We start from the raw sequence: 27,251 nt of genomic DNA on the forward strand, positions 1-27,251 counted from the left end.
CACCTAACCTGCACATCTTTGGACTATGGGAGGAAACCGGAGCACCCGGAGGAAACCCACGCACACACGGCACTGCAAAAACTCACCAGTGCTCCTTAGACAGTCCCCTCCAAACCCACGGCCATTTAGAAGGATAAGGACAGCAGATACTTGGGAACGCCAACACGTGGAGGTTCCCCTCCAAGCCCCTCACCTTCCTGACTCGGAAATATATCGCTGTTCCTGAACTGTCGCTGGGCCAAAGTCCTGGAGCTCACTCTCTAACAGTACTGTGGACTGCAACGGTTCAAGAATGCAGCTCAGCAGCAACACCTCAAAGGCAATTGCGGATGGGCAACAAATGTTGGCCTAGCTAGCAAAGCTCACACCCCAATGGTGAATTTTTTCAAGACTAGACTGTTTCCTGGGATGAGATTTGAGTTGAACAGACCTGTATTCTCTTGTGTTTAGAAGAATGAGAGGTGATCTAATTGAAGCATATAAAATTCTTACGGGCTTCACAATTCAAGTGAAGGTTGTTTCCCCCGGGCTGGGGAGTCTACAACGAGGAGACACAGTCTCAAATAAGAGGTTGACCATCTGCAATTAAGATGAGGAGAAATCATTTCACTCGAGGAGTTGTGAACCTTTGGAATTCTTCACACCAGAGTAGAACATAGGAATTCGGAGCGTGAGAGACTTGTGGCATTTAAGCCTGCTCCACAATGCAATAGGATCATGGTTGATCTGCTTGTTGTCTCAGCTCCATTGAGTCATTGAGTTTTACAGAACAGAAAGAGGCTCTTCAGCCCATCGTGTCCATGCTCCTATCAATGCCGTCAAGCACCTATCTATTCTAATTCCATTTTCCAGAACTTGGTCCGTAGCCTTGTATACTGTGGTGTTTCAAGTGCTCACCAAAACGCTTCTTAAATGTTTTGAGGGTTCTTGCCTCTACCATGAGTTCCAGATACCCACCATCAGATTCCCTCCATCCGAAGGTCAGAATGTTTGCTGATGATTGCACAGCGTTCTGAACCATTCATGACTCCTCAGATACTGAAGCCGTCTGTATTCATATGCAGCAAGACCTGGACAATATTCAGGCTAGGGCTGGCGAGTAACATTCAGGTCAAACAAGTGTCGGGCAACGATCATCTCCAACCAGCGGGATTTTATCAATGGAGCCATTACGGGAATAGTTAAATCTCTTTTAATTTAACATATTTCTTGTAATTATGCCTATTTTGTTCACCTCAGTAATAAGTTTAATTTTCATTGCACAGTTAAGCAAAACTTTGGGGCAGCACGGTAGCACAGTGGTTAGCACAGTTGCTTCACAGCTCCAGGGTCCCAGGTTCGATTCCTGGCTTGGGTCACTGTCTGTGTGGAGTCTGCATGTTCTCCTGTGTCTGCGTGGGTTTCCTCCGGTTTCCTCCCACAGTCCAAAGATGTGCAGGTTAGGTGGATTGGCCATCCTTGGTGTCCAAAAAGGTTAGGTGGGGTTACTGGGTTATGGGTGTGGGCTTAAGTGGGGTGCTATTTCCAGGGGCTGGTGCAGACTCGATGGGCCGAGTGACCTTCTGCACTGTAAATTCTATGAAAACTGGTCGATAACCGTTACATAATTTGCTGCATTCAAAATCTCCTCTTGACATTCAATGGCATTTTCATTGCTTAATCTCCCACTATCATCATCCTGGGGACTATCATTGACCAGAAGCTGAACTGGGCCAGCCATGTAAAGACTGTGGTTACCAGAGCAGATTAGAGGCTGAGAATCCTGCAGCAAGTAACTCAGCTCACTGCTCCCCAAAGCCTGTCTATAAGGCACAAATCAGGATTGCGATGCAATATTCTCCCCTTGCCTAGATGAGTGCAACTCCAACAACACTCCAGGAGCTTTATACCATCCAGGACAAAGCCTGCTTGATTGGCACCCCATCCACAAGCATTAACTTCTCAACCACTGATGAGCAGTAGCAGTAGCAGCAGTGCACATCTGCAAGATGCACTGCACAAACTCACCAAGTTTCCTGAGACAATACCTTCTGAACCCAAGACTACAGCCAATCAGAAGGTCAAGGGCAACAGATGCATTTTTTAAAAAATGTATTTTATTCCAAACCTACTCAAAACTACAACAACACAAATCAATTACAGAGCAGCATGGTGGTGCAGTGGTTAGCACTGCTGTCTCACAGCGCTGACGTCCCAGGTTCGATTCCTGCCCCGGGTCACTGCCGTTTGGAGTTTGCACATTATCCCCGTGTCTCCGTGGGTCTCACATCCACAAACCAAAAGATGTGCAGTCTAGGTGGATTCGCCACACTAAATTGTCCCTTAATTGGGGAAAGAAAAATTGGGTACAAAACAGCAATCAATTACATTCTCAACACCCCCACAGCTCACAGTTTGTATCGTATTTCCCCCATTTCACCCCCTTCCTCACCCCTCCCCCTATCCGTGACAAGCAATTCCTCAAATATTCTCATGAACACCCCCCACCGTGTCTCAAAGTCCTCTGCTCATTCCCTCAACTCGAACTTGATCTTTTTCAGCCGAAGGAAGTAACGCAAGACCCCAGCCAGGCTGCCACCCCCGGCTGCGTTCCCGACTCAGCCAGGCTGCCACCCCCGGCGGCGTTCCCGACTCAGCCAGGCTGCCACCTTCGGCGGCGTTCCCGACTCAGCAGGCTGCCACCCCCGGCGGTGTTCCCGACTCAGCCAGGCTGCCACTCCCGGCGGCGTTCCCGACTCAGCCAGGCTGCCACCCCTGGTGGCGTTCCCGACTCACCCAAGTTGCCACCGCCGGCGGCGTTCCTGACCGCCAATCCTGCAATATCCTTCGCCGGGCAATTAGAGAGGCAAAGGCCACAACATCGGCTCTCTTCCCCTCCATCAGCTCCGGCATTTCCGACACTCCAATGATCGTCACAATTGGGTCCGGCCTGACCTCTACCCCCACAATCTTCTATAATGAAGGGGAGTAGATGCTTAGGAACACCACCACCTGCAGGTTCCTCTCCATGTCACTCACGATCCTGACTTGGACATATATTCCTGTTCTTTCACTGTTGCAGTTAAAATCCAGGAACTCCCTCCCTAAAGCACTGTGGGTGTACCTTACACCACTGGTACTACAGCGGTTCAAGAAGGTAGCTCACCTCCTTATCAAGAGTAATTCAGGATGTGCTATAATTGCAGGCCCAACCAGCAACACTCAAAATCCATGAATGAATAAGGGAGGTGAAGAGGGCAATCTGGGCATCTTTAGATATTAGACATTACACTTCAAGCACTTTAAAATTTCTAGTTCCATTATTTAATGGAAAAATTAGAGTTACACAGAAGTTACGCAGTTCTCACTTGCCAGCACAGTCCGATTGGGTCACTGTCTGCGCGGAGTCTGCACATTCTCCCCGTGTCTGCGTGGGTTTCCTCCGTGTGCTCTGGTTTCCTCCCACAGTCCAAAGATGTGCAGGTTAGGTGGATTGGCCATGATAATTTGCCCTTAGTGTCCAAAAAAAGGTTGGGTAGGGTTACTGGGTTATGGGGTTACGGGGATAGGGTGGATGCGTGGGCTTAAGTGGGGTGTTCTTTCCAAGGGCCGGTGCAGACTCGATGGGCCGAATGGCCTCCTTCTGTGCTGTAAATTCTATGACTCTGGGAAACAAGCTGTCATTTGATACGGACACTACAAGGACACAATCTGACTCTGAAGGGCCAGCTTCCAGGCATAAAATCTGTGGATGTTACATCTCGAGATCTGTTTTACAGTGTGGGACAATGTATCATTTATTATGGTTCCAATATGTCCGATAGTGGTAGGGAGGGGTGTTGGTAGCCTCCATGACTCGAGAGGAGCCATTAAATAGCAGGGAGGAAGGTGATTGATAGCTACTCCCCAGATAGTATACCACCAATGTCACTAATTGCAAGACAACATACATGCCTTTTAATGATTGGATAGTTGAATTAAGCATGCGGACCTTTAATGTGATTGGATAATTATCCTCTTATATTATGCATGACATAACCTCAATCGATAGTCATGAGTGGACATGGATAACAAGTAACAAATGATTGGATAAAAGCTAATTTCTTATCAAATCTCGAAGTATAGCTGTCTGTACTATCCTTGAATCTGTGCTTTCTGGGTTCCCAATTTGGAATGCCAGTCTCCCCTGCAATAGCTTGTAATAAAGGACCAGTTCTTTTACTCCAAGAGCCTTCATCTGGTTTCTCGTGATTGGAAGAGTGAAGTACACTAAGGGCGAATAACTCCGCAACAGGAAGAAAACGGTTTTCTACCTGGAAATCTGGTCAAGCCATTGGTACTCTGTGCTGGATTGTGCATTTTGTTTTTAAATCTGTACCACCATTGACTCATGAGAAATGTGGTTTTGTGAATGAGCCTGCAGGATAAAATGGCCTGATTTATATTGTTATGAAACCATTCCTTCACTCAGGCTATAAGTTTACTGGAAGAGATGTTGTCTCCACGCAAAGACTTGCCACCATTACTGCTGAAACTCAATGAGCGTCCAACAGAAAAGCTTGATTACCTGGGTGTATCATATGGACTCACATCACAGCTGCTGAAGTAAGTTACAATGTCTGTTCAGGGCAAACGTTTATCAATATTTGACGGCTGCTCACATACTGGGCGGTTTAGCATGTTGCCTTTAATGTTTTTAATCGGAAGACATCTTTTGGTGATTATGGAATTGAATTTTTAAGCATTTAGGTAGCATTTCCCACTTCATTTAAGAGTTGCATGTCCCCCCCCACCAAAGATAAGTTAACTTTGCAAGATTCCCCAAATGTTATTTTGCTCTTATAGACTTATGTAGGAAGTCAAGCTTGCTAGGAAATCTGCTTCTCCTCTCTGGACCATAGTCAGTTGAGTGTGGGCACAAACTGGAGCATGTTCATTGATATAAATCACTGAGCCAGCATTCGAATCAACTCGCTGACTTATCACAGAATCCAAGATATCAAAATGACTAAAATAATTTAGCATAATAAATGCTGTAAGTTATCAAGTGACCTTCTAGTAAAACGAAAGGTTTATTTTTGGATGGAAATCCTTGATCAAAATTAGACTTTGACGACCAGATTCCACCTGAAGTGTTGTTTTCAAATGCTGATCAAGCAGATATAAATACTTCCAATCATTTCTATCTGTTTATTTGTTTTTTAAAATGTCATGGCAAGTATGAGCTAGCGTATAACATACTGGTGCTCTCAATATGAGATATGTACTGTGTTATGAACAGCATGATCAATCAATACAAACTCTAAAAACTTGATCCCCTTTAAAATAATCTTGTCCTCTTACCGGAGTCTTCTAATGATATTAAAGTGAGATTGCAAAAGGCATGCACAGATTTTGAAAGCTCAAGCGGGACATGGTTGGAGTGTGTGCAGTGTTAACTGTTCGATCTGGTAAGGGATAGCTTTGGAGCAGCAACTTAATCGTCGACCTAAATGGCAAGTCTTCCAGATGGGACCTATTTATGTACAATCTCCAAATGCTTTTCAAAGTGCATTTCTACCCACAGCATAGTGCTTCAAGGCAATAGGAGATCTGTCTTTCAGACAGCAACACTTGCCATTGCAAGCATTTGAAGCTGTATCCAAACTCTTCAATGTCACTGCATTGAACAACTAAAATAATTAGAATTCTTAGTTTATTTGACATTAGTCTAGTGCACTTTGAGCTAGAAAAACTGGGTCAGTTTCTTCTGCATACGCCATATAAATTCTTGCTATTGCCGGCGTAATGCCTCCTACAGTCGAATGTTGGGAGAGAGGATTGCCTAAAGAATCTTAGATTTTATGGTCATTGTCTGAATGAATGAAAACTAGCATTTTGGATGGGGAAGGAAGGGCCATTCCTACCCAAGCAATGTATCTCAATTAAAAGATTGTTTGGATTATTGAAATGGTAACTTTTAGCATTACAGCCAGCATACTGGTTGAAACAGGACAGATACTGTATCTGCAGGGCCGCAGGGATGTGATGTGTTGCAGGGCCAGTAAATAGTGTCCATAGCTTATTGCTGTGAGGTTAGGCTGCTCACTATTCCTTCAAATGTCCTCCCATTGACTGTTATAAATGTCAGTTATGTCAAAATGTGCAAAAGCTTCATTGCAGACTAAAGGCAAATACCAGGATGTCCTTCGTAACAGGACTGAAGCTAATTTAGAAGTTCTGTGCTAAAGTGATTTCTAGGCAAACTCATTTTGTAATCTCATTTCTGTTTTTTCAGGTTCTGGAAACGAGCTGGATATGCTCCAGTGTATCTAAGACAGACACCTGTAAGTCCCTTAACTTCTCAACTTTAACAGTGTGTGTTAATTTGAATGATTTTTGTCTGTACAAAGTAGTAATCAAATGAGGAAGAGCACCGGGTAAACTGTACTTGAAATGATTCATTTCGATGAAGTAATTAACTCCACAATGTATATTGCACATTGCTATCTAAGCATGTTGTGCTGTACTGTATAATCCAATTGAATTGACGCAGAAATAAAACATTGTCGAATAGTTTTAAATGGGGATCAAATTCACTGTACAGTAAATCCCTGTTCTGAAAAATGTTGGATCCCAGCTGGTTTGAATTAGTGGCGACACAGTGGACTATCTTGTGGGAAGGGAGATCTATTTGAAATTAAACTCATTTTTATGTTAAAAGACTGCCCTCAGCTGGCACGAGTTAGATTTTGCAAATTGAATGGTTTCTCATAGCTTCTGTTTGAGTTCTAAGAGGTAATCGTTGCAAATTATTTGAGAACCATTTTCATTGAAAAAAACATCTTGCTACAATCAGTTGCACAGATTAAAATCAGAGATGCAATATCATCAAAATGACTAATCAGGTTTGCTGTAACTGTGGGAAGACAGGTAGCCGACTGGAATGAAAGCTTTACTTACTGAAACATGCAAATAGTCTACAAAAGCAAGTCTTGCATGGTAATAACATGTCAGACACTTGCTGCTAATGGACCTAATGTTCCACAGCATGATGTATTTAAGGAAATTGAAAATGACTGAAGTTGGAAAGTGAGGCTCTGGTTAATCCTGTTCATCATGCAGATTGTTGACTTGTAATCTGTTTGGAATGACTTAAAATTGTTTGTGGTTTGCCATTCATTACTATGAGCTGTACAGCTTGGCATATACTAAAGATACATCGTATTACAGAATGCATTGTCTACAATTAGTGATATCAACCTATTATACGAATAAGCAATAACATATCTTCAAATATAGAAACATATATTCAAAGATCTATAGATATTAGTCCCTTCTAATAGCAACTGCCTCAAAAATTGAACTTTACAGGAGAAGAACATTGCAACTTGATTACACCAGATTCTTTCTCTGCATTTTTGGAATTCCTCCTGGGGCAGGAGTCAGACAGCAGTCTTTGTGATTGAACAGTGAGCCGCAGGGAAAGTAAAGAAGTAATTAACCCGAGGGGAAGAAAGCAGGAACAATGGAACATAGCAAATCCAAGGGTGAATGTATGCGAGATTATGGTAGACTTTGACATTCTAGGATTTGGAGGGAGATGGTCTGTGACAGGCATTGTTTTAAAACTGCAGTTACCACTGGTGAAAGAGTTGAAGATTTTACGAAAACTGACTCTTGATGTAATCGTAATCACTTTGAAAAGACAGACTTGCAGAGCAGCAATGTTGGGGGAGATTGAGGCCCACTCTGGGATCAGGCGGGGCAACGTGTTTTGGCTTTTTCTTTCTCTGGATTATTAAGAGGAAAGGTAGGAGGATATGTCCAACAGTGCCAAATGTAGGAAGGAGGTGATGGTTGATGGATGTTTGTTTAAGAATTTTTTGAATGGTTATAGCCCAACAATGATCTCTCAAGTCCCCGAAGTAATAATCTTATTAAACTGTACAATTTATAACTGACGTACTGCATTTACCTAATCTTGTATCAATTATTTGCAAACAGTATACTTGGGGAAAAAAACCTGATTATCAAGTTTTCAGAAACCGTTGTACATTTGTATGTGACCTGTCATTTGAAAGAGTTAGAATTTTATTCCTATTTGTTCGTGGGATGTGGGTATTGCTGGCAGGCTCAGCATTTGTTGCCCATCCCTAATTTCCCTTGAAAATGTAGTGGCGAGCTGTTGCCTTAAACTGCCGCAGTCCTTGTGGCATAGGTACATCCAGTGTTTTTAGGAAGGTAAGTCCAAGGCTTTGACTTTGTAACAGTGAATGGATGCCAAAATAGTTCTAGCTGCTGTGTGATTTGGATGGGGTTGGTGTTCCCATATGTCTGCAGCTCTTGTCCTTAAGTGGTAGAGTTTGGAGTTTTGGAACTTGTTGTCGATGGTGGTTTGACATGATGGATAGTATCTGTTATGTTTTGTAGATGTGATACTCGGGAGCAAGGAGGCTTAAAACAACAGAGCTTTATTTACAGTGTGTGATCTCTTGTATAGCTGTTCTTCTCTCTCTGCTTCCTGTCCTCGGCCTCCGGTGAATACATTAATACAACCGAGCTTCACTAGAGTTAATAATTACTGCAAACGGGGCAGCACGGTAGCATAGTGGTTAGCATCAATGCTTCACAGCTCCAGGGTCCCAGGTTCGTTTTCCCGGCTGGGTCACTGTCTGTGCGGAGTCTGCACGTCCTCCCCGTGTGTGCGTGGGTTTCCTCCGGGTGCTCCGGTTTCCTCCCACAGTCCAAAGATGTGCGGGTTAGGTGGATTGGCCATGCTAAATTGCCCGTAGTGTCCTAAAAAGTAAGGTTAAGGGGGAGTTGTTGGGTTACAGGTATAGGGTGGATACGTGAGTTTGAGTGGGGTGATCATTGCTCGGCACAACATCGAGGGCCGAAGGGCCTGTTCTGTGCTGTACTGTTCTAAAATACACATTTTCTCCCCACCCTTAAATTGAAAGTTCCCAACAAGTTCAACATGAACAATAGTCAGTAAGTCAGACTTTCTCCCATACAGGAATTGATGGAATTTCTTTACTCCAAATATTATCCCTAATGCTTTCCTTTCAATCTTCAGCATTTTTATACATATGTAAATTTAGAGTGCCCATTTATTTTTTCAAATTAAGAGGCAATTTAGCACGGCCAATTCACCTACCCTGCACATCTTTGGGTTGTAGGGGTGAGACCCACTTAGACACAGGAAGAATGTGCAAACTCCACACAGATAGTGACCCGGGGCAGGGATCGAACCCGGGTCCTCAGCGCCATGAGGCAGCAGTGCTAATCACTGCAACCCCATGCCTCCAAATAATATCTTCAGCTATTTTGTTTGCCTGCGCAAAATAGTCAAAACGCTGAGTATAGGAGCTCCGTCGCTCCACATTTGCATCAAAGGGCCCCGTGATACCGATTAATTAAGACCCTCGGCATTTTTCTAATGAATAGAGGTTTCCCATATGCACACTTCGAAACCCTATTTTCAGCAGCTACCTTGATTCCCTTGCACGCAATGCAGCAGTTGAGCTTCAACTTCTTATTTATCACAGACAGCTGAATAATCTGTTCTGCAGGCAGATTATCGTAACTCACTTCCACCTAACCTGTTGGTTCTTCATGGCACGTGTCATGCTGGATGAAAAGTTTTCCTTTGTAACTTTTCTTTTTTACAACTTTTCCCAGTAAATTTCTTCTTCCTGGGTGGCCAGCCAGCGAGCATTTGTGGTCCTCATTACTAGTTTTAATGTTGTGCTTTGGAGGTCTGATACTAGGGAAGATGAAGGTTTAAAAAATTGGAGCTTTATTTACAGTGTGTGATCTATTATATAACTTGTCTCTTGGTTTCCTGCCATGGACTTAAGACGTCACTTTTGGAAAATACTATAATACACAACAGATCTTCGCTAGAGCTAATAAGAATTAATCCAAATACATAAGTGTCCTTAGTATGAAGATGGGACCTTACCTCCACTATGACTGTATGTTGTCATTCCTACCAATATTGCCATGGACACATGCATTTGTGACAGGTATGTTGATGAAGAAGTGGTTGAGTGGATTTTTCCCTCTTGGTCCTTTCAACACCTGCCGCAAGACCAGTCAGACAGGTAATCCTTTCAGGATTCAGCCAGCTGAATCAGTAGTGGTGCCGATGGGCATTGAAGTTCTTCACCCTGAGTACATCCTGTGTCCTTGCTGCCCTCCGTGCAAGTAGTGTTCTTTCATTTGGTGTTCAACGTGGAGGAATGCTGTCAGACATGAAAAGAAATCAAAACTGTGTACAACAAACTCTAGTTTCCTGGGGGTTTTTTTTTACAAATGGACTTTAGCTGAGCAAAATGATGGTTGAGGCAGATCACATGACTCTCAGGATTGGCCATCTGTCCTGGGAGCATCCAACAGGGGTTACAAGAACAAAAGAGTTCCCCTCTCATCGTCGTGGATCACTATGGAATCTCCCACCCAATGGTATGGGCGTCAGGATTGCAAAACTAGGGGACTTGCAGAGTTCAAAACTCCTTATCCGTACACATTTGTTAACAACCCATCTCACACCTGGGACTGTCCAGCTCCAATTCAAAAGGGGACCATTGAGAGGACAGTGGATGTCATTTAGATCTTGATAAACTCACCCCTCTAGTGTCTGCTCAGACAATGGCTCCCAAATTAAGATCCACAACATGGATGGTGACTCATGCTAACAACTGTGACATTATAAACCATAAAACAAAGGCCAGACTCCGACACCAAATAAACATCTCTTTTGAAATCATGGTGGTGGAAGGAGATTACATGACTCTCAAACATTTTCAAATCACTAGATTCAGTTGAGAACTGAGAAACGAGCAGTCTGTTGAAATAACACAACCAGGAAGACCTCCAGTAGGACTCGCAGCTGGCCACTGTGTCTGACTTCCTTGAAACCTGTTTGATTTCAAAAGTCTGTGATCATCGCCTGCCAAGTGTGGTCTAAGCACAGAAATCCCATTGTGCTGCACCATCATTTATTTCAAAGATATTCATGTTGTTGTCTCCAGCCAGGAACTCATTTAAATTGCACTCCGCCACAAAGGATAACTCCTCTGGACTTGGAGTCTGGAAAACATCTAATAGTGATGGAGAAATCTAGGGCATTGGCTAAAAGGTAGAACTGGGAGGAATATGACTATTTCAGGCTATTGGTGATGGAGCAGCTCCAATTTTGGCACAAGCTCCCAGATGTTAGTGAAGGGGGACTTTGCAGGTCGACTGGGCATGATGTGCATTTGTTTCCAGTTCCTGGGTTGATGCTGGATCTGTCCCATTTTATTCTTCAACTTTCAATAAAGCCTTTGTATTAATTGCAGAACGAACTGACTGGTGAACATTCCTGTATCATGTTGAAGGCACTCAATGAGGAGGAGGAAGATGTGGAATCTCCACGAGAAAACTGGCTCCTTGCCTTCTGGAAAGGTATAATCTAACCCATTGCACTAATAAATTCCAAACTAAAGCTATAAAGTATTGGCTTATACACAGCAAAGTTGTTTTGAGCATTAATGGGCTACCATCTAGTATGATAGAACATAGTAGTAGGCCAGTCAGTTAATAATTGCTCTATTTCATAATTCCAACCAAATAGATTTTGTTTTTGGCTCCTCGTTACCTCATCCCTCTCCAATGCTATAATAATTTTTTGATCAAGACTACTACTCCAACCCCCATCCTTTCGTAGTCCGAAATGTTGCATTTCTAATCCTCTCCTTTCAGCCAGTTCTGTTATTGCCCCCACATTGCAGTCTCATGTGACAACTTGTGCTGTAACTCTGCAGCCTTGCTACGTACAGTGCATGGGTACTCCAAACGCACCTTAGACTACCTTAGTTTGGCTCCTATATGATCTCTCCTATTTATGTTTGTCACATCTCAAAGCAGCGCAGTTGGCTGTATGATACAGGGGAGTTCAGGAATGCACTGGCTATCTGGGATTCCGTAGTCAGGGAGACAGGTGTTTCAGCAACTGCCACTATCAGTCCCTCGTGGTATTTTCCTGACCTGGTGCGGTGGGTTAGACAGCTGGTTTCAATTCACGTACCAGCTGAGGTACCGAAACAGGCGCCGGAATGTGGCGACTAGGGGCTTTTCACAGTAACTTCATTGCAGTGTTAATGTAAGCCTACTTGTGACAATAAACAGATTATTATTATTCCTGTGCTTTCCCAGCCTTCTGCGCACCTTGTTTATCCTCGCTTAACACTTCCTTCGGTGTGTTAACACTATCTGGTGCTTATCCCCATAACACTCACTAACCTTCCACCCAGGGCATTGGTCTCAACTCTGTTGAGATGCAACCTGTCCACCTTGAACAGATCCCTCCTGTCCCAGAACCTATCCCGTGCCTGAGAAATCTGAGCCCTCCCTCCTGCACCGTTTGTCCAGGCTTGCATTAACCTGAATTATCCGACTACTATAATTAGCGTGTGGCACTGGAATAATCTACTACCTATTGAGGCCCTGCTTTTTTAAAAACTTCCTCCCTAAGTTCTGAAACGTAGATGGCATGGCGGTGGTCCTTTTATTTCTTATGTCATTGGTTCCTACATAAACACAACTTCTCCACCCTCTCTCAAATTTTTCTACACTCTCTCACTGTCCTTTAACATAGAACGTAGAACATACAGTGCAGAAGGAGGCCATTCGGCCCATCGAGTCTGCACCGACCCACTTAAGCCCTCACTTCCACTCTATCCCCGTAACCTAATAAACCCTCCTAACCTTGCATCAGATCAGGAAAATACCATGAGGGACTGATGGTGGCAGTTTCTGAAACACCTGTATCCCTGACTACTGAATCCCAGATAGCCAGTGCATTCCTGCACTTCCCTGTATCAAACCGTGAACTGCACTCCTTTGAAATGTCATCACTGTCACCAGTATTTAATAGTGAAAACTGGTTAGTGAGTGGAATGTCCCTGGAGGATTCCTGCATTGCCTATCTCTTTCCACTTGATCAGATGACCGCCCACTTATTGTTCTGTGGTGTGGCTGGAGTGGCCACTTCCTGAAGTGTACAGTGCAATATATTCTCTCACACACACCTCCTCTTATGACCCACATTGATTCCAAATATTGTTCATATTCAGGGATCAGGCAGTTGTAGTTCTATATCCATTTATATTCTAAGACTATCCATATACCTATATTTATATATAGATATATGTAATAAATATGTGTGTATATGCAGAATGTGCGTGTGACTCCTTTAACTCTTTATTATTTCTTTATTTCATCTTTATGTATACCAGATTCCAGAAAATGTAATTTTGGGTCTGCTTAGTGTTAATATCACTTTTTATTTTATCCTTTTATCTTGGTTACTTAGGAATATAGGTAGGTCATTTTGTCCCTAAAGGCTGTCCAGCATCATGATTGATCTGTGTCTAACTTTGTATACCTGCCTTTATCCATATCTCAATACCATTGGATAAACCAAAAAAACATCTTTGATTTAAAATTTATGCTTGATCTGCCATCAATTGCTTTTTGTGGAAAGCGTTCCAAACTACTTCTCTTCGTGTGGAAGTATTTCCTAATTTCACCCATGAAAGGTCCGGCTCTAATTTTTGCTCTGTGTCCAATCCTGGGCTACCGCCAGCAGAAATAGTTCACAAGAATATCAGGAATAGGCCAGTCAGCCCCTCGACGCTGCTCACCATTCAATGAGATCATGGCTGATCTGCTTCAACACCAGTTTCCCCTGCACTCTTCCCTTATTGCTTGATGTTCCAATATAATAAATATGTAGAAATCTATTGATCTCAGCCTTGAACATTCTCAATGATTGAGCTTCCATAGGCCCAGGGTTAGAGAATTCTGAAGATTCGCCACCCTCCAGGTGAAGAGATTCCCCCTCATCGCCGTTCTAAATGGCCTTCCCCCTTATTATGAGACTGTGTCCTCTGTTTCTAGACCCGCTAGCCAGGGGAAACATCCTCCCTGAATCTATTCTGTCGATCCTGTACGAATTTTGTTTGTTTGAATTAGATCACCTCTCATTCTTCTAAACTCAAGAGAATAAAGACCCAGTCCATTTAATATTTCCTCATAAGGCACTCCCTCCATCCCAGGGATTAATTTGGCAAACTTTGTCTCCAATAAGAGAGTAGCAAACCAATGCCCCCTGACATTCAGTGGCATTACAATCACTTAATCACCCACTATCAATACCCATGTGGTTACCATTGAAACTGAACTGGACTATCCATTTAAACACTGTGGCTGCAGTAACAGGTCAGAGGCTAGGAATCCTGCGGTGGGAAAGTCATCGCCTGACTCCCCAAAGCCTTTTTGAAATAAATTTTAATGTACCCAATTCTTTTTTTTCCAATTAAGGGGCAATTCTTGCATGGCCAGTCCACCTACCCTGCACATCTTTGGGTTGTAGGGGTGAGACCCATGCAGACAAGGGGAGAATGTGCAAACTCCACACGTACAGTGACCCAGGGCCGGGATCACACCCTGGTCCTCGGCACCGTGAGGCAGCAGTGCTAACCACTGTGCCACGGTGCTGCCCATAACTCCCCAAAGCCTGTCTACAAGGCACAAGTCAGGCGTGTGATGGAATATTCTCCACTTGCTTGCATGAGTGCAACTCCAACAACACTCAAGAAGCTTGACACCATCCAGGACAAAGCAGCCAACTTGATTGGCACCCCTTCCACAAACATTCACTCCCTCCATCACCGATGCACAGTAGCAGAGTAGCAGCAGCGTGTACCATCTACAAGATGCACTGCAGGAATTCACCCAGCACCTTATAAACTCAGGACCATAACCATCTAGCAGGACGAGGACAGCTGATACATGGGAACACCACCACCTGGAAGTTCCCCTCCAAGTCACTCACCACCCTGACTTGAAAATATATCTGTGTTCCATCATTGTCCCTGGGTCAAAATCCTAGAACTCCCTCACTAATAGCACCTACACCACATGGACTGCAGCGGTTCAAGAATGCAGCTCACCACCAGCTTCCCAATGGAAATTAGGGATGGACAACAAATGCTGCTTCAGTTCTCTGCCAGAAGGCAGATCTGACCCACAATGTGTGATTTCCACCATTGATAAAACAAGGAAACAGGCCCCAAAACCACCCTAGCTGGACCGGGATGGAACCCCTGTGTTGGCACCAATCTGATCCACTCCGGCTACCGTGCCAACTGCCTTCCCCAAGGAGCCTGAGTTGCTATGGCAACATGCATGTTGTAGCCTGGAGCAATGGATAGTGGTGGTCAAAACTCCAATTTCTTTCCATCACACGGCTGACCAAGAATCTCTTCTGCTGTTACCACGTGATATTGGCATGTTGGAAGGATTTAAAAGTTGTTGCTCAACCTGTTTGACCTCGTTATGAACGCATTTTCCTTGGTCATCAGATCCTGGGGTTGGGCTTGAACCTGGAACCTCTGGCTCTGGGGTAGGGACATTACCCACTGCACCACAAGACCACCTACACTGTTTACATTACTGCTTTTCTTTGTGTCATCAGCAAATTCTTTTGCTATGCAGCTTTCTATCCCATTATCTGAGTTGTTAATTAATTCTGAAGAGTTAAGGTCTCGACACAGATCCATGCAGGACATCACTAGTCACATTCTGCCAATTATTTGTTTGCAGTACTTTTTTTTATATTATGAAAATCACTTGGATTCCTGGCCCTGGTTCACTCTCCATGTGAGGTTTGCACATTCTCCCTGTGTCTGCGTGGGTCTCACCCCCACAACCTTAATTGGAAAAAATGAATTGGGTACTCTAAATTTATTTTAAAAAAAGAAAAAAAATCACTTCGATTTAGCGGAGTTTAAAATCAGTAATTAATTTTTCTGAATATTGGTTAATTATTTATTTATCTTTTTAAAAATAGTAATTTCTCACTTGAGGTTCAGGAACTGCAGTTAATATTAGAGAGCACACTAAATTGGTTTACCATGGTTTACTGGCTCCCCTGCTGTGTCGTCATTTCTGTCAACGTTCTCCGGCTGTTTTCCCGCACTACCATTGCACATGTTCTCCTGATCCTCTGTTGCATTGCTGTTTATTTGCTTGGAGCCGTACCTGAGTTGTTGCCCACTTTCCCAATACTTTTCTTAAAATACCAAAGGAATTTGACACCAATACTTTGTACAAATACTTGAAAGACAGCTGTTTCTCTTTTTGAATGTACGGCCCATTTACAAATTCTCATTTTTGTTCATGGACAGTAGGAAGCAGATACGTTAAGATCAATCATTTGCACTCTCGGTTAGTGAATTTTAAAAACAATAACTCTGGCGATGTAAAGCAATTTTAAAAATTAAGAACTTTGGTCCACTTGTGTTCCCAGCATAACATAACCTGGCAAATAGATTTTGAAAGAAAATCGAAAGCTAAGTTTAAATGTCGACTTTAAGGAAAAACATTGTTTAAGCATTCTGGTTGAATGTACAGATGTGAATAAATGAGTCTGTCCACAGATTTCCGAAGACGGTTTCTGTCCCTCCTGTCTTACCAGTTCAGCGGTTTCCCTCCCTCGGTGGCATTGAATATTCTTCAGAATAAAAACATGAAGCAAGAATTAAAGCCAAGTAAGTGACCAACTTATTTTCTGATTGAACAATCTACAAAGTTCATATTTTGTTTAAGTAAAGTCTGTATTTCAAATAATGTGCAGTGACAAATAGTTTTGACAAAATCATAGAACAGTCTTTGTAGAATGTAATTAAAGCAGTTGGGGGTAGTCGCTAATAATTTTAAGACTTCAGAAGGCTTAACTGCAGAGGCAAAATGATCTAGTTGCCTGCATTAGGAATGTGTAAAATGGTAGACAAACATAACTTCAAAAACTTTGATGTAAACCGAGCCTTGGGGGGTGATGAGAAATTAGAATGGCTATTGTAGGATATAGCTACTATTAAAATGGAAGGCAGTGGCGTAATTGTATTGTCGCTGCACTAGCAATTCAGAGACCTAGGTTGATGCTCTGGGGACCCGGGTTCAAATCCCACTCTGAGCAGTATGTCCCGAGGATCTTGGCAGCTTGACCACTTGAATTAAAAGTCTAATGATGGCCATGAAGCCATTAGCGTAAAAACCCTTTAGGGAAGGAAATCAGTCGTCCTTACCGGGTCTGGCCTGCACGTGACTCCAGACCCACAACAATGTGGTTGACTCTTAAATGCCCTCCGGGTTGGGCAATAATGCTGGCCAGCGACACTCACATCCCATAAACAAACACATTCCGGCGCCTGTTCGGGGAGGCCGGTACGGGAACTTGGCCGGTACTTGGCAAATGCTGAATATTGGTATTCATCAGTCTATCAGCAATATTTTGTCACTTGTGTCTCCATGTCAACATGTGATTGTGGGATTTGGCATTTAATGACTACATGCCAAGATGTGATTGTGGGATTTGCCATATAATGACTACATGTCAAAAGTAATTAATTGGATGTGAACAACTGGAAAGTCCTGAGGATGAAGAACTGCTGTCTAAATGCAAAATCTTCGTTTTTGTTGAAGTTATTGATGTTCTTGTGTAAATTTCATGATTTGAAGTGCGGCCTCTGTTGGTGTTCTGCACTGATGGCTGGCAATGCCAGAATATTACGTGAAATTGAAACTGTACTGATCTCTATGAAAAAAGGCCTTTCAAGTATCCAAAGCAACCTTAAACACATTAGAAGATGTTTTAAAATCTTTTTATGCCTCTTTCATTTACTCTTTCAGGGCTAAGCAAGTCTGAGCTGGAAAGTAAATTTACACCCTATGACCTGAAGCGATTAGAGATGTACTCGAGAAACATGGTAGACTACCACCTGATCATGGATATGCTGCCTAGTATTTCTCAGCTCTACTTCTTAAACCAACTTGGTGACATCTCATTATCTGTTGCACAGTCTGTAGGTATTCTAATAGTTTTCAGCTTTTATATGTGTGCAAGGCATTGGCGGAAAGATTTGAGTTTCTCCAGACAACATTAATGGGCCATAACCTCCTGGTTCCTAGTATTGGATTTGGGGAGCAACCCAATGAGCTGGGATATCCCTCGCTGAAGTTCCCACGTAAGAGTTTACCTGGCAATTGTCCAAAAGTCTAAACATCCCAGGACAATTGTGTTGGGCTGGGAACTATCCGACAAAGTAATTTTAATAGTGAAATTCAGATGGTCCTGCCAATTTTACCCTGATACTTACCTTGAAAGAGTTAGAAGGGAAAAAAGCATTTCTAACTCCAGAGTAACTATTTAAAAAACAGACCGGTCCCGCATGGCACACTGGACCCCCCACTCCCTGGGATCCCCCACACCACATCCAACCAAGCCCACAGCCTGGCCCAACACTGGACAACCCCTTCTCTTTTTCTCTCTCTCTCTCTCTCTCTCCCCCCCCCCCCCTCCAAAACCTCATCCCTCTTTGTATGACCCCCCTTAAAAGTCCACCCCTCCTGATCTGACCACCCCCACTCCCAGTCTAACAAATCCCCCACAACTGGATCTCCCCCATTGTTCCAACAGTCCCCGTCCAATACTTGGTCCTACTCCCTTCATTGCCTTGAGTATAGAGCCTGGTAACCTTCTTTAACCTATTCCAGCCAGGTAACTTATAATCCTTGACCTGACTTTCACTGTGAGGGTTACACCAGAGATTCTTTCACTCTGTTCCAAGCTAGGCAAATCTTCCAGCCTCCATTAAATACTCAGGAATTGGTCTTTTCATTATGAGCATGTGCTTCCACCTGGGTTCTGTCTGGTCAGCATTTTATCTGATTTATGAAATGAAATGAAAATTGCTTATTGTCACGAGTAGGCTTCAAATGAAGTTACTGTGAAAAGCCCCTAGTCGCCACATTCCGGCGCCTGTTCGGGGAGGCTGTTACGGGAATTGAACCGTGCTGCTGGTCTGCTTGGTCTGCTTTCAAAGCCAGCGATTTAGCCCTGTGCTAAACAGCCCCAGTAGGTGCCAGACTGGCTGCCTCTACTTCCTTCTTTCTGTTTCACAGAGTTCCTTGGGTTTGAGAGTTTCTGGGAAAGTTTAGAAGCTTAGAAACCCTCAATCTGTTTTGACAATGGCTTTCCATTGGCTTTTCCCTTTCCAAAGCTCATCTCCATGGCAATATGAATCACATGGGCCTCTTAACTAGGTAGAAGCCCTAACTAGCTATCTTCTAGACTCCAAACTCCATGACATCTGATATTCCTAACACCTATGAAAACAGCCGGCTACCAGGCTACCCACAGTCAGTAGAACTGCTCTTACCATTTTCTACAGGCGTGAACTTCTTGTAACTTCTTAGTATGTCAACCTGGTTCCCCCCAATGTCTTTTAATAACCAAACTACCCAAGATTTTTGTTGGGCAGAATTCAGTGGGTCCCTTCATTCCCCCATTTTACCTGGAATGGCAGTCAAAAGATAATATTATAAACTTCATATTTGTGACAGTTACCTCACTCACAGGAGCATTCTGTCTGATTTTTATTTTCTCCTTTGCATTAATCATGGGATGCTGAGGTCAGCTTTTGCTGAAAATAAGCACCTATCAGGGATCAAGCAGGTCCTTATGGCACGTTATATGATGAATGATTAAAGAGAGTATTTTAAATCTTTTCGTGATTTTGAATAGATATTTTATAACATCTAAATATTTGTTGTAGCACATTCTAAATTGGCTGCTAATAGTATAGCAGCATCCACTTTTCTGAATGAATTTATGCAATACAAACGTTAACTTGAAGCTCTGTGGCAAGGAGTTATTTATCAAGGGGTTTAAATTTTGCACATTTACTTAATATCTAACTGTGTTTTCACGAGTGGCTTTTCCCTGTTTTCAGGCACTGCTGTTGGGTGTTGGACTTCAGCACAAATCTGTTGACCAGCTCGAGAAAGAAATTGATCTACCCAGCAGCCAATTGATGGGCCTTTTCAACCGGTTAATCCGCAAAGTTGTCCAGGTAATTGACTCTTGGAGCACAGTGCTCCTCTTTCTGTTTGATCGCAGGAAGAACTGAATCCCCTTCAACACAGCCAGATGTTGAAATCAACCTAATAGTTGCACATAATAACTAATCTTGTTACATATTGGAGCTTACATGTACATGAATTCGATACATTTCAAATTGTAAGTTTCAAATTGAGACTCTCGTATATTGTTACATTCAAATTTTAGTGTTAGCATGAGAGCTACATTACTGTCTTGCTGATGTGGCTCCCAAACAAAATTCATTTGTTTTTCTCTTTGCTACACTGTCGATTTAATGAACGTTTTTTTAGTTCTATGTCGTGCAGTGAGTTGGGAAGGACTGAAATTGGTGCTCCAAACCTATTGGTGCTTATTAAAATCCTGTCAGTGTGTTTAATATCTATATCAGCTTATTTATGATGTTATGCCTGAATCCCCTTTCACTGCGTTGCCATAAATGGAAAGTATTCTAGTAAAATAAATTAGTTGAAATGATATACAGGGTGACAAACAAAACAACATTCCTATTGCACTTGAACTGTAACTTCAAATATCCTTTGGGGGAAAAGCTCACCATTCCTGGTTGTGTGTTTATGTTAGCTCTTCAATAACATTCTGGAAAAGGCTGTGGAGGAACAAATGATTACCGCAAAGGAGATAGTCATGGAACCTACAATCAAATCACTTTCTGAGGATCTGGTATGGATGAACCCTTGTGTTGAACTATTCATTATCTAAGCAGGAAAATGGCTGAAGTATAATGCCAATAGCTTCATACTCACAGTCAGCAAAGCCAATTTATACGTTTTTAAAATCTGCATTTTCATCTAGTTTCCAATACATTTGACTGTAGGATTATCTTGATACGTGGAACTAGTTCTTTCAAAATCCTCTCGAGTTCCTCATGCCCGCACAACCGCCCCATCTCGCCTTCACCTCTGAATATCTTGTTTTCGTGGGAAACTTTTGAGCAGTTGCCTGTTGCTAAGGTTCACTAGGTGAGGTGACGGAATTCCAGCAAAGAAAGGAATCGAAGAATTATCCATCACTCTGGTTGCATCATCTACTGCCTGGTTAAAGAGCAATGTTGAGGTGGTTACCTGGATGGCCTCTTTATCAGCAGTTATTGGTGCATGGTGACCAGTAACCCTGTACAAAGGTGGAAAAGTGACCGTGTACTGTCACAAATATTGAATGTCCAGAATAAGAAGCTTTGTCCAGGGCTTCATTAATTTTTGTTTTAAATTTTAGAGTACCCAATTCATTTTTTCCAATTAAGGGGCAATTTAGCGTGGCCAATCCACCTAGCCTGCACATCTTTGGGTTGTGGGGGTGAAACCCACACAGACACGGGGAGAATGTGCAAACTCCACACGGACAGTGACCTAGAGCCGGGATCAAACCTGGGACCTTGGCGCAGTGAGGCTGCAGGGCTAACCCACTGCGCCACCGTGCTGCCCAGGGCTTCATTAATTGATGACCGCATGAAACAGATGTTTTTAAAATGAATAAAAAATATATTTTTATTACTGAGAGGTAGAGCTTACCACTAATTTAGTGTTCTCACTTATTTGGAAAGGTGATTAAAGATGCTGCACCCCAGGTGTAGAACACTGCAAGTATGGCAATTCATTCTCTAATAACTTTGCTTCGGTATTTGTTTCTAATGTAGGAGGAAGCGGCAAAGGAATTCCAAGCAAAACACAAAGAAGAAGTTGAAAAATTAAAAGGAATGGACCTAACTCAGTAAGACATTGTTGATGAATTATACAAGACAAGCTAAGTTTCACGTTTGCACATCTGTGCTGCTGAGGGACATCAGATGTATTAACTCTCAAACACCAATGGTTTAATTCATAGGGCCACTTGGGTAAAATCATATCTCATGATGAATTGCTTCAACTTTAGTTCAATATATTTTGTCTTCATACACATTCTTCCTTGTGTTGGGAGTTGTCAGCCACATAAATGGAACTCTCAATTGCGCTAGTTCGGTGTTAGAAACGGTTGTCTTGTAAAGCTGATATAAGTAGATGACTTTTCTTTCATTTTTAGGACCCAAGTTTAATTCCAATTCAAATAGCTGCAAATATTTGGTGCAAGGTTCCTATGTAAAGCAAGTTGATGGTCTCAATCCAGTTCAGAGGTCAATAGCACTCACAGCAAAGGTTGCCCTCTAGGGAAAACTGGAAACTACAAATGGATGTTCCCATGTCCATGAGATAAAGCAGCAGAATTAGGCCTTTTGTCCCATTCAGGCTGCTCTACCATTCGTTCATACTGATCTCATCCTGGCCTTAACTCCACTGTCCTGCCTGTTTTCAGTCACCCTTCAACCCATTACCAGTTAAAAATCTGTCTTAACTCCTCAAATGTGCTCACTGTCCCAGCAATCGCCGCATTCTGGGGCAGCAAATTCCACAGATTCACAACCCTTTGGGAGAAGTAGTTTCTCCTCAACTCCGTTTTAAATTTGCTGCCCCTTCTCGTAAATTTATGACCTCTTGTTGTAGAATGCCCCACAAATGGAAATGCCTTTTCACAGTGGAGTGCTCTTCAGCTGATTTAAAGCCTGTTGATAGGTCAGAGGTGTCATTGTCCATAATTGTAGTCACTGTTGTAACGTAAGAAAGTGGCACCCAGTTTCCAGAGCAACCAAAGATCTTTCCATTAGAATAATTAATGTTGAGAGGTTCTGAGAGGGATTCAAAATTATATTGGGGTTTTGGCAGGGTGAATGGCAACAGGCTATTTACTTTTGAGAACATGAATGGAAGAAGGATATACAGCTCCTTTGAGTCTGCTCTTACCATTCAATCAGACCATGGCTATTTCATCTTCCAATCATATCCCCATATCTCAATTTCTTCTGTCAAAAAGTTTTTTCCCCTCTCACTTCAGTATACTCAGCAACTGAGTATCTGCAACCCTCTATAATTCCAAATATTCACAACCCATGGTGAAGAAAGTCCCCCTCTTCTCTGTGGCGAATGGCCAACCCCATATTCTGAGACTTTGACCCTTAGCTGCAGCCAAGCATCACAGCCAAGTCAATTCTGTCTTCCCAAAGGTTACTGAGTGGCAAGAGAGGGAATCCTGGCCAGCTTTCCATGTCTTAAACATGGAGTATTCAGGATTGTTGTAGCATCCCAATACTGTGTTTGCTGAATTAACCAAACAGGGATTGAATTTAGGACTAACCTGGGGGAGGCGAGGCACACAGGAATTACTTCTATTTTTCTAAAGGGTTTGGCTGCAAGTATTTTTTTAAAACTATGTCCTGTTGCTTGTGTGCGCAGCAGCTTCATTTAATATGGCACTGCAGAATAAACTGGTCTTACTGGGAAACAGAATATAGTCAAAATGTAAATGATTTATTCTTGATTGCCAACCTTGTGTAGTTATGGAAGCTCCTTACCTATGAAAGATTTTGATTAATATGTATCTCCAGTACCCTTTCATGAATATTTTTTAATTCCGTGGTAATTCGTGGCAACAATTTGGTATCTGATGAGTTTTTGTTTGCGGCATGTACACCATCAATTACGGTAACACGCGTGTGTAATTTGATCATCATGTATTTACTGATTTTATTTTGCCATTAACATCAAAATACATGGTATTGCTTATTTAGGACTGTAGATATTTATCACTTTTTTTCCTCTACAGATATATGATCCGTGGAAATGCCGAGGAATGGAATGACGTGTTAAAGACGGCCGGACAGAATGCTACAATTATCAGCATTCAGGGGTAAGGGATGTGCCAACGGTATTTTTAGATTAATGGTATTTTTTTTTGCAGGATTACTGTGTTTATTCAATGCATTCAGCAGTTTCGGACACCATAATCAAAAAGCACCTCAGATTTTTTGTGAGAACAGTTTTGGGGGACTCATTCCCAACCTGTACACACAAGCTTTATACGTCTCCCAAGTTTGATCTATTTTATTCATTTGCGGGATGTGGGCATCGCTGACTGGGCCAGCATGTATTGCCCATCCTAATTGCCCGTGGGAAGGTAGTGGTGAACTGCCTTCTTAAACCGCACAGTCCATGTAGTGTAGGTACACCCACAGTGCTGTTAGGGGGGGGGGGGGGGGGGGGGGGGGGCGTTCCAGGATTTGACCCAAGAACTGAGTGAATTGGAGGATAACCTCCAAGTGGTGGTGTTCCCATTTACCTGCTGTCCTTGTCCTTCTAGATGGTAGCAATCATGAGTTTGGAAGGTGTTGCATAAGGAGCCTTGGTGAGTTACTGCAGTGCATTTTGGAGATGGCACACACTGATGTTACTGCTTGTCGGTGGTGGAGATACTGAATGTTTGTGGAAGGGGGAGCAATCAAGGGGCTGCTTTGTCCTTAATGGTGTTGAACGTCTTGAATTTTGTTGAAGCTGCACTCGTCCGGGCAAGTGGGAGAGTACTCCATCATAGATTGTGGACAGGCCTTTGGGAGTCAGGAGGAATTCCTAGCCTCTTGAGCTGCTCCTGTAGCCACAATATTTATATGGATAGTCCAGTTCAGTTTCTGATCAATGGTAATTCCCCATCCCCTCTCCCGATGTTGATTGGAGATAGCCATTGTCAAGGACACTTGTGTGACACGAATGTTACTTGCCACTTGCCTAAGTCTGAATATTGTCCAGGACTTGCTGCATTTGGACATGGATTGCTTTATTATCTCAGGAGTCACGAATGATGCTGGACATTGTGCAATCATCAGCAAAATCATTCCCACTTCTGACCTTGTGAGGCAGGTCATTGATGAAGCAGCTGAAGATGGTTGGACCAAGGATAATACCCTGAGGAACTCCTGCGATGAATGTCCTGGAACTGAGATGATTGACCTCCAATCACCACAACCATCTTCCTTTGTGCAAGGTATAACTCTTCCCCTGATTTCCTTTGACTCCAGTTTTGCTAGGGCTCCTTATGCCGCACTCTGTCAAATGCTGTCTAGATATCAAGGTCAGTCACTCATCTCAGCTGTTTTGTCCATGTTTGAACTAAGGCTGTAATGAGGACAGCAGCTGAGTGTGATTTGGGAATTCAAACTGAGTGTCAGTGAGCAGGTTATTGCTGAGCAAGTGCCACTTGATTGTGCTGCCGATTTTTCAGCTGTATTGGCACAGCTTGGCAAGGAGCCTGGCAAGTTCTGGAGCACAAGCCTTCAGTACTATTGCTGAAATTTTGTCAGGGCTCATAGCCTTTGCAGTATCCAGTGCCTTCAGCCATTTCTTGAAATCGTGGCGTGAATTGTTTGAAGACTGACATCTGTGATGCTGGGGGCATCAGGCGGAGGCTGAGGTGGATCATCCACTCGGCACTTCTGACCGAAGATTGTAGCAAATACTTCAGCCTTCCCTTCTGCACTGACGTGCGGGGCTCCTCCATCTTTGAGAATGCAACATTTGAAGGAGAATATTAATCTTCACTTGGAGAGCGAAGGTTTGATCAGTGATAGTATGGCTTTGTCACAGAGAGAATTTAGAATCTAGAATTCCTACAGTGCAGAAGGAGGCTATTCGGCCTATCAAGTCTGCACCAACTCTCTGAAAGAGCACTCTACCTCGGCCCACGCCCCCAACGTGTAGGTCATGCATTTCATGCATGGAGGGACCAGGACAGGTTATTGGTAATCTGGACATCTAAAAACTTGAAGCTCTCGACCGCTTCTACTTTGTTCTTATTGATGTAGACAGGGGCATGTTCTCCTCTATGCTTCCTGAAGTCGATCACAATCTCCTGGGGACACAGCTTGTGGGGCACTGGTGTTGAGAATGATTGTGAAAGAGGTATTGTTGCCTATGGGTTAGGAAGTTCAGGATCTGGTACAGACGGAGGAGCTGAGGCCCAGGCCACGGAGTTTGGAGACGAGTTTCATAGGAATAATAGTGTTGAAGGCTGAGCTGTAGTCAATAAATAGGAGTCTGCCATAGGTGTCTTTGTTATCTAGGTGTTCCAGTGTGAGTCTAGGGCTAGGGAGATGGCATCTGCTGTGGACCTGTTGCAGCGGTAGGCAAACTGTAGTGGATCAAAGCAATCCAGGAGGCTGGAGTTGATTCGTGCCATGACTAACTTTTCGAAGCACTTCATAACGATGGATGTCAGAGCTACTGGATGATGGTCATTAAGGCGCAGCTACTGGATGATGGTCGTCTTCTTGAAGCTGATAGGGACCTCAGATTGTTGTAAAGAGAGGTTGAAGATGTCTGCGAATACCCCCGCCAGCTGATCCACGCAAGACCTCAGTGCTTGTCCGGGTACCCCATGTGGGCCAGTGGCTTTCCGTGGGTTGACCTTCGAGAAGGCTGCTCTGACATCAGCAATGGTGACCTCAGATACAAGTTCATCCAAGGCTTCCAGGGTGGAGTGCGTGCTCTCGCTGACCTCTTGCTCAAAACGGGCATGGAATGTGTCAAGCTCATCAGGGCGGGGTCCGTTGGGGCTGGCGATTTTACATGTCTTCATCTTGTAGCCCGTTATGTCTTGCAGACCTTTCCATAGTCGGCGGGGGTCCATGTGTCTCACTTGGGACTCGAGCTTGGTCCGGTACTGTCTTTTGGCATCTTTGATGGATCTCCTTAGGTCATATTTGGCTTTCTTGTATAGGTCAGGGTCACCTCAGACCTAGACTTTAGCAAGCAGTGGATATGCCTGTTCATCCAGGATTTCCGCACCCTGGAAACCCTTACTGTTTGTGATATATATAAACTATATAGATGAGAATGTGGGGGGAATGACAAGTAATTTTGCAAATGACATGAAGATGGGCAGGGTGGCCTTAAGTTGCAGGAAGATGCAGAAAGGTTGGTAAGATCGGTGGCAGATGAAATTTAACCCTGCAAGGTGTGAGGTCTTGCACTTTAGAGTGAGTAACAAGATAAGGGAGTAGTCAATGAATGGCAGGAATGGGTGCTTGTCCATAGATGATTGAAGGTGGCAGGACAGGTTAATAGGGTAGCTCAGAAGGCATACGGGATACTTACCTTTATTAGACATGGCATAGTTTATAAGAGCAGGGAGGTTAAGTTGGAGCTGTACAAAACCTTGGGTTAGGCCACAACTGGATTACTGTGTGCAGCACTATAGGAAGGATGTGATCGCACTGGAGAGGGTGCAGAGGAAATTCATCAGGATGTTGTCTGGGATCTTGCTTCCTCCGAGTGGTGTTTCATCAGCTATTGGGGGGGGTACTTGTTAATCAGCAGGAGGTTCCCTTGCCCATATTTGACCTGATGCCATGAGATTTCACGGGGTCTCGAGTTGATGTGGACTCCCAAGGCAACTTCCTGGGGGGGGGGGGGGGGGGGGTGCA

At 43.4% G+C, this 27,251-nt stretch overlaps 1 protein-coding gene across 2 annotated transcripts in view; it reads left to right on the forward strand.

Moving 5' to 3' along the window:
* Nucleotides 1–27,251, forward strand: part of nat10 (N-acetyltransferase 10) — a 70,121-nt gene that overhangs the window by 42,169 nt on the left and 701 nt on the right. For both annotated transcript variants that reach the window (XM_038808237.1, XM_038808238.1), the window contains exons 20-28: nt 4,451–4,584; nt 6,257–6,305; nt 11,307–11,412; nt 16,452–16,562; nt 17,704–17,876; nt 19,806–19,925; nt 20,534–20,632; nt 21,606–21,679; nt 23,603–23,686. In XM_038808237.1, coding sequence (XP_038664165.1) covers nt 4,451–4,584; nt 6,257–6,305; nt 11,307–11,412; nt 16,452–16,562; nt 17,704–17,876; nt 19,806–19,925; nt 20,534–20,632; nt 21,606–21,679; nt 23,603–23,686 — 950 coding nt within the window. The remainder of the gene's footprint in view (nt 1–4,450; nt 4,585–6,256; nt 6,306–11,306; nt 11,413–16,451; nt 16,563–17,703; nt 17,877–19,805; nt 19,926–20,533; nt 20,633–21,605; nt 21,680–23,602; nt 23,687–27,251) is intronic.

Source organism: Scyliorhinus canicula, chromosome 9 (genome assembly GCF_902713615.1).
Source record: "Scyliorhinus canicula chromosome 9, sScyCan1.1, whole genome shotgun sequence".
NCBI lineage: Eukaryota > Metazoa > Chordata > Chondrichthyes > Carcharhiniformes > Scyliorhinidae > Scyliorhinus > Scyliorhinus canicula.